This window comes from Coloeus monedula (genome assembly GCF_965178545.1).
Source record: "Coloeus monedula genome assembly, chromosome: 10".
Taxonomy (NCBI): Eukaryota; Metazoa; Chordata; class Aves; order Passeriformes; family Corvidae; genus Coloeus; species Coloeus monedula.
Window position 1 is genome coordinate 20,907,945 of NC_138790.1, and position 12,583 is coordinate 20,920,527.

At 38.8% G+C, this 12,583-nt stretch overlaps 1 protein-coding gene across 1 annotated transcript in view; it reads right to left on the bottom strand.

The window, feature by feature from the left end:
• NAALADL2 (N-acetylated alpha-linked acidic dipeptidase like 2) overlaps positions 1 to 12,583 on the bottom strand; it is a gene marked incomplete at both ends in the record, with an annotated part of 311,905 nt that overhangs the window by 216,669 nt on the left and 82,653 nt on the right. Inside the window, one exon of the mRNA XM_082287835.1 lies at positions 6,547 to 7,048. Within this exon, the coding sequence (XP_082143961.1) occupies positions 6,547 to 7,048 (502 nt within the window). The remainder of the gene's footprint in view (positions 1 to 6,546; positions 7,049 to 12,583) is intronic.

Genomic DNA, 12,583 nt, shown 5'->3' on the forward strand with positions numbered 1-12,583 from the left:
TGATACAAAAAAACAGATTTTACTGTAAATAATTTGCAAATCAAACATCTAAAAATCGGTATATTTTTATGGTTACCATTAAAGAAATAATCAACTGAAAAGAAAAATTGTTCTCAGTGAAATACATGGTGCACTTGAAACACATCCTTTCAATGGTAAGTAAACCATAACCTAAGACATTTCTTCAACAAAGGAGTATTATAAGCATATGCTGCAGCTGACTCTAACAGGATCAAATTCACACCTCTTTCTCAAGCATTATATTGATATAATGCATCCTTTTTTCATCTAAAGAAAAAGAAACAAAATTTTAAAAAAGAATTAAACCAAAGAAAATGATAAAACACACAAGGCTTTCTATTAACACCTCTGAAGTACAGATATAACCTATTTTTTGGTTTTAAAAGAAATCATATTTGACATAAGTGGATATCTGAAGCCTAAATTTACCAAGTCTCTGTTCCACAGATAGCACTTGGGTCACACAGGGCATCTTTCTTCCACAAAAGACACCTCCCCATGTTCCCAGAGCCATTCTTCGATGGGGAGGTGGCAGGGGGATAAGTGGGAACTTTCCCTTGTTTGATATTACTCTTATCTCCTTTCAAAAGGGGCTTTGTACTTATAAATACACATTCAAAATTATCATGTGAATGAAGAGAATCCCAAGTGATTCCGCAGTGTGGGAATGAAATAGATCTAGAGAGCCCACTGGTTACCCAGGAATACGCCGACATCCATTTCCAAAGATGCTGTAGGCCTGGCTTCAGACTGAGCCTAACTACATTTAACACCTGCATTTTTGATAGCAACACAAGAAATGCCTGAGACTGATATACAGGAGGGAATAGGATGAGTTCCCACTGAGATTTGCTTTTTGCAATGCTCTTTTCAGCTGTTGGTGTGACAAAACCCAGAATTTGTGTACAGGGGACACGAGTGAAGCGAGCAGAGGCCTGGGCCAGCCAGCACACGGCTACCAGCAGCCATGAAGAGGTCAGGTATAGCTATTAATTAACAGTAGCTGTTAACAGGAGCAGGCACTAAATGGGTCTCTACTCAGGGAAGCAGTCACCAGCACAGTCCTTTCCTCACACCCTTCCTGAGGAGGTTCTGCTCCTGCGGTGATTCCTCATTCTGGGCACAAAGGCAATCTCACCAGGCAGGAGCCTGTAGATTTCATTCAGTCCAAATCTCCAAAACTCAAATTTTTCGAGGAAGTTCCAGGCTCTCTCTGCTCCTCAGGTATGTATTTCACAGGCTTTACCTGAGAAAAAGGTTCAAAGGCCCAAGGTTTTAACAGTACTGATTACAACTGATCAGGGAACAAGAAACACTTGGATATGGAAGCTTCTCACTTCACTTTGAGAAAAAACAAGTAAAAGTCCTTTTCTCACTGCACTGGCACTTTTGTTCCTTGGCCATGACACACAGGAGAGCAGCTGCTGCCTGCTCTCCCAAAGCCCTTTGAAGAATTAAGCTGAAGTTATGGATGGCAGCAGGCACCAGTGACAAATCAATTCTCGCCAGAGATGGATTTGGGAGATTCTGCAAGTGATATTACCAGCTGGAATAAGGAACAGATACGCCTCTAAAGGACAGTTAGCTACAACTGGATGTATTATGAAGGGATTTAAACCTCCCTATTGCTCAAGGGGGGGAAAATGATACTGAAGGAAGCATTTGAATGAGAATACCCAGGACAGAAAGCAGAGCTGAAATGAAGGAGCTGCTCTGTAGACTGGCTGGAGAGCAAAGCAAAGACTCTTCCTTCTGTGCCCCCATCCCAGTTTTAATCATAGGAAGATGTATCTAAAAAAACTGTGGATCTGATAGTAACCAAGATGTAAAATTTTGGAAAGTAATTACTGAGTAAAGCACAATAAAGCTACAAGAATTTTAAAAATGTGAGAGCAATTAGCTAATCTGACAAATCACGTACAGCCAGAGTTATCACTGACACCAACATGATTGACTGTTTCTTTTAGTCTTACTATTCAACATGAATAGTATGAATGAATAAATGTTTATTCATTTAATTTACAGAAGTCAACCCCAAAATTAAAACTTCCTAAAAAATTATGATAGCCCCACATTTTCCAAATACAATAGGATTGTTTCATTTTTATTTGGTTTTGAAGCAATAAAATTGAAATAATTTCATATAAACTAAAAAAGACACCTTCTGTATTTCTTCTATTGGAATGTTCAGCACTGTCAAAGATGCAACACAATATAATTTTTTTTATGAAAAGTATGCCAAATTGTATAACAGGAGTTAAAATCTCAGAAGTTTCTGATAGGACTGTATTTCTGCTACTTACTGTAGCTTTTATTTCTTTCTCCCTTTAGATTCTGGTGTATTCAATTCAAATCTTAACTGAAAAAATTACCAAAAAAAGGTAGTTTTTTGGTTCACTTTGCACAAAACTCAAACATTTACCATTTTAAAACATAAAACCTTAGCAAAGTATATGATGATCAGAATCTTGGTAGCTAGTGACAGTAACTCGAAGTCAGTGACAGTGATCCCTCTAAGTCTGGAGCAGGGTCTGTCAGACTCTTTCCTTCCCCTTGTTTTCTTACTGAAGGTAGGGCAAGAAAAAAGTCACCCAGGAGGCAGAGGGGACACTAAACAGCAAAAATGGCACATTTCCCTTTCATCTGGGGAAAGAGAGGGGGAGAAAAAAAACTTCAGTCATTATAAACACAGATCTGCTGAATAATTAAATTAAGTGGCAATGATTACTGAAGAGCTGACCTGCATCTGGCAGATGTGCAGCAACAGAATAACGATACACTTCTTCAGCATCACCTTTTTCATCCCCTTTCTCACAGAGTGAGAAAGCAAGACCAGCTGAATTTTCAAAAGCACTTAAGTGATAGCAGAAATCTGAGTGCCATTTAAAAAAGTAGCTTTAAGAAGTCAGATCTCATTGAGAATTATGCATATTTTTATTGCAAATTTACGTCTGAGAATTCAACAGCGCGCTGCTTACCGAAACTGGCGGTGGGCGTTTCCGTCTTTTTGAAGGTCTGCCTCTGATGACCTTCAGCATTTATTATAAAGACCTCCACATCTAAATGTGTTCATTCCTTTGGAGAGCAGAGCCTTTTCCAGTGTAATGATTGTACTTTGGAGCTGCAGATATTCCTTGGGGAGCGTGGCTCGAGGCACAGGTCACTCCTCTCCAGCCATGCCCTCCTGACACACTCTCTAAAGGGCTCCAAGAACTCAATCTTGCCATGGACTCTCAACCCCCCTGTCCCAGGAGACAACCTGCTTTCTGCCTAGCAGTTTTACCACCTTTATCCATCTGTTTTGCCCTGGTAAGCTCTGCTGGTTACGGATATAAATGTAAGCAGCGCCCAAAGTATTCCGTGTTTCAGCTTCTACCTCTTTTGGATGTGGAATTTATGCCCTTTTCATACTCACCCTGAATGCCTTTTGGAGCCAAGTTACACCTAACTTGAACTTAAACCTTGTCATATATCTTCCAGAAGAAAACTGTGAAAAGTTACATTCATGGCACAAACAGATATCATTACTGGATTCCCAACAGCCCAGTGATATTTGCAGAATTATGTGTGATTTTACCACAAATGAATTGCTATATTTACTGACTGAATCCTATTAATAATATTGGCCTTTTTTTTTTTTTTGTCCCAGTTTAAACTTCAGTGTGTTAGGTTAGAAAAACTCATCATTTTTTGGGGCAATTACTTTTCTCCTTCTGACAATTTGTCTTGAAACCTCTGAAACATCAGATTGAACTGATTTCTACTTTTTATCGTCGACAATGCAAGCTCCCCCCTACAGGGGGTGGGGAGAGGTCCAAAAAAGCTCACAGAGATAATGTTGACTTAGGCTGTATCATTGATTAAGCAACTTGGCCAAGACCAGGAATTAGAACTGTGCTAAATTGCACAGAAATTCTGTAGCATTCCCATCTCATGGGGAACAAAGTGCAAAGTTGAAGCAATAAAAGCCAACTCACTGAGTTTTCTTCTTCCCCTGGAGAAGCCAGACAGGAAGACCAGAATATCCCAATTCAGCAACCCATGAACACAAACTGCTGTTACCTACACCATCACAGAATTGTTTATGTTGGAAAACACCTCTAGGATTGAATCCAACCATTAAGCCAGCACTGCTGAGTGACAAGGTGTCTAAACCGTGCCCCTAAGTGCCACACCCACACGTCCTTTAAATCCTTCCAGGGATGGGGACTCAACCACTTCCCGGAGCAGCAATGATCCTCCATCCCTAACAGGGATTGGTAGACAGACTTCATTCAACTCACACAGAATCCAGTCCAAATCCAAACAAAACCAACACAAGTCCCCTGGAGCACTTCTGCAACCTCTTTAGAAGTGCAAAGGGTCAAATCCTCAAAGCTTCATCCAACCACGAGCAGATTTCACCCCAACAGAAAGTTCCCACTCCAGAGCTCCAAGCACATTAAGGTTATGTCTGCTCCACCATTATGATTGGCACCTCTGTGTCTCTTGAACAGGTTTTTTTTCTCCTAATTCCTTTACAGGACTGTTAGCAAACTCCCATACCATCTGAGCCTGATCTAAGGAGTAAACAATGAAAATTAAATTAATGTCATGCTCAGTAACATTTTAAAATTGCAAGCTAAGCAGCTGCCACTTATTCCTAGTAACTCAAAGTATTTTATTGAAGGAAGTTTTCCAATAACATATATTGATTTTGTCAGGTTTGGGCTTTTTTTTCACCCAAGCAACATATGTTGCATGTTCTGTACTCACAGGGCTACACACAGCCAGGTTTCACTGCAGTCGCTCTGACTCCTGCCAAGCAGATGTTGAGGGAAAGCAGCTAAACACAACATGGGATAAAAGCTGTCTCAGACCAAAATATTGGGTTAGGAAAAAAACTTGTGGGTAATGCAGTGTATTAAAAACATTGTTTATATATTTATATACAGAATTGATAGGTAGCTGAAATAATGTATGACTACATTTTATGAAATTCTGCCATTACGTAAAAAAGAAACCCAAACAAATATTAAGAATTATGTTAAAGGATGGCCACTACCAAAGTTTTTTAAGTTCCAAAATATTCATATAATTCATTTTATCTAAAGTCCAGATTCTCACTAGTATCCTAATAGCAAGCTGAAATTATATGACAAGCGATGAAGGGTTTGAAAAGGGATGGTTTAAACCACCCTTAGGAAAAATAGAATGGCAAGTGATTCCCAGTCCCCAAACACAAAGTACTGAAGTATTATCCTGAGTCTGACAGACATGCCAGCAATTTGCTGTAATTTGTGTAATACCCACTCTTAGGGCTGAGCTTACTCCAATACTTCACTTGTGATGAAACCTAATGACAGAATTCAGTTCAATTTACTCTCTGAAAGACAAAGTAGTTAATTTTTTACATTAAAAATCAACATTTTTCATCACCTGTACCCTTTCCCATTATGAAATTAATTAGATTTGTATGAAGTAGAATCATTTTGGCACATGAAAACCCTTCATATTTACTTTTTCTCTTGAATTTAATAACAGTGTTAGCTCAAAACATGGTATTAGCCACTACAAGACTTAAGACTTGGCTTAGCAAATGTAACAAAAGAAAAGTATTTTTAGAACAACGCTGTTAGGTTATTTTTGATGTATTTCTCATCTGCTCAAGAACACCTCTTTTATAGCTTCAGGTATGGGAGTTCTGCTGCTTCTGAACTGGTACTGATCAAAAAATCTGCCATGCATTACCTTTAACATGAAAAAGGAACTTTGCATTCCAGAAACCAAAAATAAGCTCATCTCCCCTTCCCATACAGAAACAACTTTCAGAATTTAGCAGAAAAACCTATTTTCTTTGACACTCACTGCTACAGAAAAGTGATTCTACTCTGATACAAATGTGTTATATAGACTGTCAAAGCAGTGCAAAGATTCCACATTGAAAAAAGAATAAAATCAAACCCAGTCAGTAGGTATTTTGCAACAATTTGTATTCTTAGAACAGGTAATGAAAAATAAAAAAAATAAACAAATCACCATCTTTCAAAGTGCAAAGGTCAAATTTTCCATCCTAAAGGTTTAATTTACCATAGAGAGAAAAAACACCAGCTAGGGTTCACTTTTTTGCCAAAAATTAAATGGGGATTTCTTAAAGCCCCAAATATTAAAAAACATCCTATCAACCTTGCTTTTCAGTAGTGTTATTTGGCAGTCAACTGGATCTAAGACAGCTGCTCTATTGTCTGTATTTCAATTCAATTTGAATTATCTGTGTTTTCCAATTCATTTACATTAAAGATAATAATATATTTAGCAATAGAACACTATTAAAGCAAAACCTGTTATGATTAGCACAAATCTGCACTGTTAAAAAATAATGAATTTTGTATATGCACATGAACACCTCCCAAGTGTCATGATAAAACCGAACATTCAAAAAGAAAATCAGGGTTTGTAAATAAGATTCCACATAAAAGAAATCACGTAATGACTTAAGAGTGACACCTGAGAGCATTTAGACATAAAACCTGCCAAGGTACATACCTGTAAATCTGTTGAATATTTTCAGCTTTGATTTCCTTGAGAATTTCATGGTAGATATGAGGATTATTTGGTTCTTGAGGTATTGGGGGAGAAGGGCATTTCTTGCGTGCATAATATCCTATCACAATTCCAAAAATAAATAAAATCAAAGCAGTGCAAAATACTTTCAGTATTCGAAAAAAGCTGCAGCGGTTGCTCTTTGGTGCCTGTCTCGTGTAGTGGGAGATGTAGTCAGGGTCTTCCTGAAGCCTCTGGAATCTTCCCTTTGGAGAAGAGGAAGGCTGGATGGGCTCCAGGTCAAGGTCAGGGCTCTGCGAGTTCCCCAGGTGACGCTGGGCTGCACCATCCAGTCGGAAATGGTCAAAGCCAGGCTCCTCCAGCTCTTTTTCCATGTCCCATTCCAGTTCCAATGCTGTGGCTTGGAGCTCATCATTGTCAAGGTATGGAGAGTGCCCCTGTGCTCTCTGGTCTGCGTTCACTTTGTGATAGGCCATCTTTTTATCTATTAAAACAAAATTTAAAACCTAAATGTTTGTTTCTATATGCACACATACATAATTTATTTAATCTTTGTAAACCTGGAAGAATAAAACAGACAACAAAACCCAAAAACTGGTTTCTCACTATTTCATTCTCCCCATTTCCATTGCCCTGTCTTTTTTTGTAGGATCAGCAGTCCCACGAACATCATCACAGGAGAAAGAAAATATTTATAGGAATATATTGTAAGAATATGAATAAAGGGAATTTAAAAGTGCCAATGGCAAACCACTGAAATTATCCAATTATTTTGTCAGTCCTCGAGATAGTATTAAAAAAATTGAGTGAAGACTCAGAGTTTCCAAAACAATTATTTGTTACCTGAAAGTAATTTTAAAGCTTAACAACTGTGTGCAACAATTTCATTTCACACACCATACAAAATAATGCTGCTAAAGTAAAGTTGAAAAGCTGGAAATAATATGAATTGCCTGATCTGATTCTAAACACAAGGAAATGATAAATTAAAAAAGAAACTTCAGGGTGACACTGTACTTAGATATCAATAAAAGGCTTCCATTTAGAAGGAGCATTCTATTATTTATAGGTATTTTAAATGCATAGTTCCTGAATGACTGATGAATTTACTTAGAAATTGTCCCAGCTGTTTTGCTCCACTTATTTTTCCCATTTTAATGAATCAAAAGCACTGCCAGGTAAGTATTTGTAACAAAATCATTCTTTTAATAGCAAGGCGTAACTGTGGCACTTCTCGATATTTCTATGGAAGCAGAAGCCCTCTAAAGGGAACTCTGACCTCCAGTACAAACACTCAAAGTCAATTTTCAACAAATCATTTTTTGACAGGCTGCAACAACAGGGTGCCTTTTCCCCCATACTCTGACAATAGCCATTTCAACACATAAGCATCTGTAATTTAGGGCTTTTCAAACATCAGACTCACTTCTCAATTAGAATAAAATGAAGATAAAGATATGAAACCTCTCTTAGTCATGAACACTAGACTGACACCTACAACACTGCATTATCACTCCATTTTTATGTTTGAAGGCATTTTCACTCTCCAAGACTCACCTCCAAGTAACATTACCACATAACAGAGGAACCCAGTGTAATGGCAAAGTGGAATTCAGCTTTTTGAAGCTCTCTGAAGAGAGCAAACCGCTTGCAAGCGCCAATATAATGAAACAGTCCCCTGAAAGGCTATCTGCCTCTATACAATACCAATTTACAGATCCCATTTTCCCCCTACAGCCATATAAATATCCCTCACCTATAACTGTCAGACAGCCTGGGAACAGTCAAGGGAGCCCACACGTTCCGAGTCACCATTCCAGTCACTTTGCAAATCAATTCTCCACCTGCAGCCCAAACTCTTCCAATTTGCAGTGGGAGAAACAGAGTAAGCTGAACTAAAGCCTCTTAAATTAGTGTGAAAGCCTGCACTGTTTATTTAAATCATGACTGCACATTTAGTCTTTAAATTCCAGGGGAGTCAACAAATGGTTGCAGTCAAACAGCTGCAAAGCTGCTGTGGCTGCCCTTTGTGGGCTTTGTTAGCCCAGCCCTCAGGCTTGTGAAGGATCCCCTGAACTTCAGCACCCCAGTCCCCACAGCTGTGCATCACCCCGAGATCTCCCAAGGGAGCACTCTGCCTCTCCATCCAGGCTGTTCAGGAAGAGATTTCATAATGCCAGCCCCAGAACTGATGTCTGCTGCAGAGCTTCCTGCCAAGCACCAAGTGGACATCAAACCATGTACTGATATTCTTTGGAAAATTGAGATAACTGGTTTTCAAGCTATTCATCTGCCCTTTCACTCTGTCTCCTCTTCTGTTAGTGGAAGGATTAATTTGTAAACCATCAGGGACAGAGATCACTGCTAGGTAATATCAACTGCCCAACAACCTCATCTTTCCAACTCTACTTCATATTGCTTTTTACTAGAAATTCAAGACTGGTGTTTTGTCCTTTAAAGCAAAGCAAATCATCACTGCATTTCATAAACATAACTTTGGCTCTAGAATTCCTGAAGTCATTTAACAAACTGTTTTAGCCAAGTAAGTGAACCCTTGGCAGATTACTGCAGTACTAGTCATAAACCAGAATTAAGGCAGTTTTTCAGATGCAATTTCATGGAAAATATTAATCTTGCTGAGCTTATAAACGTTGACCATTGCCTATCTGTGGTAGTTAGGTTTTCTCCATATTTATGTCATTTAAAAAAATGTGTGTTATTGTTCAATGGAGTGTATTAATAAAGGCTACTTAAATCTACATATAAATGCATAATAAAAATTCCTATGAAATTTCTTGGAACGGTCATTAATGCTGATGAGTAGTAACCCCATTCCACAGCTTAGCATCTCAGCAATTCAATTTTCACTCAAAGCACCAAAACCAGTTACCTCACTTCAGAAAAAAAAAAAAAAAAAAGGCAACAAAACAACAAACAAGCAAGCAGCTAAATGAACTAAAATAAAAAAATCAATATTCAATTCAGTTTTATATTTGAGACCAGTCTTTGGAGTATGGGATCTTATTAGCAATGCATGTCCTTTAGTTAAAGAATGAAAAGAATGCAAGAGTAGCTGCAGTTGTTAACTTCTCTTTTTCCACTAATCTAAACTCATTGTTTCAGTCTAAGGACAGCACAACTTACCTTGAAGTATCTGAGGTCAGGGCCTGCACATTGCATTTAACCATTCCAAAAGTAGTTTTAGAAAGGGGTCTCCTGGTTCTCAAGGCACAGATCATTTGTGCCATGCAATCTGTATCACCTGCTCTATTTAGTATTTGGTGTTTAGCTGGTCAAGGAAGTAGGCATGACTTAAAGATTATGCATTAAATGTAGTTTTGGCTTGGAACTGGAAGGAGAAAGAAAGCACTGCATATTCACAATAATACTGAATTGGGGGTGAAAAAAAAGACAACAGAAATACAGAAAAAATTGAAGTCAAGAAAAAACACCACAGTATTCTAGTTCAGTCTTCTCTATAACACAGACCATAAAATGAACATATTTTCAAAAGACATTTTTGAAAACTTCAGGAGATAGAAAATTCTCCCCATCTGCCAGCAAGCTGTTTCAACATTTAATTGTTGTTAAATACATGTTTTATTATAAAGATAAAAGAGCAACTGCAAAATGCCAGAAATCTGAATATGCACCAAGTGAGCTTTAAAGCCACTCTGTAGGGACAGCAAAGGAGATCATAAACTCTGGAATACTGGGCAGAGCCAAGCTGATGACCAATAAAGCTGATGTACATTTCTATACTTCCACTGATTTGTAGGTAGAATGTTTATAGAGAGGTATCAAACCAAAGCTAAATACCCTTTCAATTAACTGTACACAAGAAATCAGGAGAGTCAGCTTTATCAGATCATTATTGCCTTAACAGCTGCCATTCCAAAACTCTCTGCCTGTGCTTTGACCTTAAAAGTAACACATTTACATCCTGCCTGATAGGAACATCTTGTTATGGAAACACCAGAAACTTCTTTTTTTGACAACTTTCCCTGTTTCAATCCCTTATCAATGAAGCTTTTGAAAACTCTAGAATATGGTCTTCACAAAAGGTCCTGCCACCCCCTCCAGTATCTTCAAAACAGAAAGGTGAGTTTACATGAACATTTTATGAAACCAACAACCAAAAAGCAATATGAATATACTACTGTAAATTCTTTGTGACTGGTGCTGCAGTTGTTAAACGCAACTCATAAATAGCTGAGACAATTAGCAGGCTCATGCACAGCAGGAAGTGTGGCAAGTGTTAACGGGCTGCCCACAGCAAGCCCTTCTTGGGCCACTTAGTGCTCAGTCCTGAAAAGGCAAAATTCACCCAGGAATTGTCCTAAAGGCATTGTGGCCTTCTTGTATAATCATAAACCCAGAAATCCAGGGCTGTTCGCTCATCTCTTTTTGAAGGGGTCTTTAATTTTTATTTTCTTCACAGTATCTTCCATACAGAGTGCTTTTCCTTTAAATACTCGTGATCTTTTTATGCCTAGGAAAACCCCTAAAGCAGATGTAATGTCACCTGTTTAAAGGGCCAATAGCTGTGCTTATCATGGAACTCAATACCCACTGCACTTGCAGGGCTTTAAAGTATGTATGACAACAAATTAGTACTTGTTAAATGAGATGATGCCAAGTTTCAGGCCTAGACGAATTTCTTCAGTTACAAATCCCTGGCAAAACTTGTTTGCAGAAGAGATTATGATGCCCTTGTCAACAGCAACATTACACTACCCTGTAATTCAAAAAAAATAATGTGATATTTCCATCACCGCTGCCTTAATTTTGTGCAGTAATGATTTCTCCCTTCTCTCACATTTGGGATATGGGCTTGGCAACCAGTTCAGCTACAGCAGGACGTTTAAGTACCTTGTCACTCCATAGAGCCACCAGATAGAAACAAATGACAGAACTCACCACTTGTTCACATTTCACTGAAGATGAATGCAACCTGAAAGAGTGATTAGTAGCAGAAGACAGAACAGAGAGATCAGACTGGTCTGTAAAGCACAGCTAAACTTAGTCTAAAGTTGTCTCTTCATCTGTAAGTCCTTCTTGGCCCAGATGAATGATATTGAGTATTTAACTTCAGAAATTTCTCATTGATTTTATTGTATCATCAACAGCCATGAGGACCAGGATACCATTAATACCAACACAGAGGATGACCACATGACAAGAACAGGGTCTGTGGTGCACCTTGATTGGTAAGACTTGTGCACGATGATGTCCAGCTGGAAGAAGAGTTAATTTGCCTAGGATCAAATGCATAGGCCACCTGAGCTATAACATGCTAGGCCATCCAGATGTGCATAGGTACATGGATGTATTTGCCTGCTGCCTTTTCAGAACTTCTGAATTCCTGGGGCCTGCAGAAAGATTGCAGGAAGGTCCTTCTTCCCCAGCAGACAAGTATCAGGCAGCAAAAAGGCAGCCTTAGCTGGTCTCTAACATGCTGGGCATGTATTACTAACACAGCTCTTTCCCATTCTCAGACACGTTTAGTGTGCAAATACCTATTTGCCTGAAACAAAACTCAGAAATATTTACTGACCTAACAGCATCTGTGATATATGCAGAGTCTACCTGGGAGGTTTATTAAAACTGCAGTGTAATCAGATCAGTATAAATGGCTCTGCTATGGAGCCTGTGCATTTCTTGTGGGACTTGCTGTGCTGCTGCCTTTGCTTTGCTTCCAGAACAGCTCTTCCCTCCCATTAGGGTGGGCACAGCTCAGTTTTCTCACTGTTTACTCCTTCTGCTCATTTGTGAACATCAAGACAACGATGCCAAACAAGAAGAGAGAAGCCACACACACACACACTCCCGTTTCTTAGTTTGTGAATTAATCACTCATTTTTTCCACTGGAATTAACACTCAGGTCCTGCTGCTCTCCTTGAGAAGGGCACTGGATGGGATTGCAGTCTGTATAAAAGCAAATAAGCAGATGGAGAATTCAGGACTTCCGAGGCTAGTCGGGATGGGTTGTGTATGTGCATTTACACACTGTGCTCA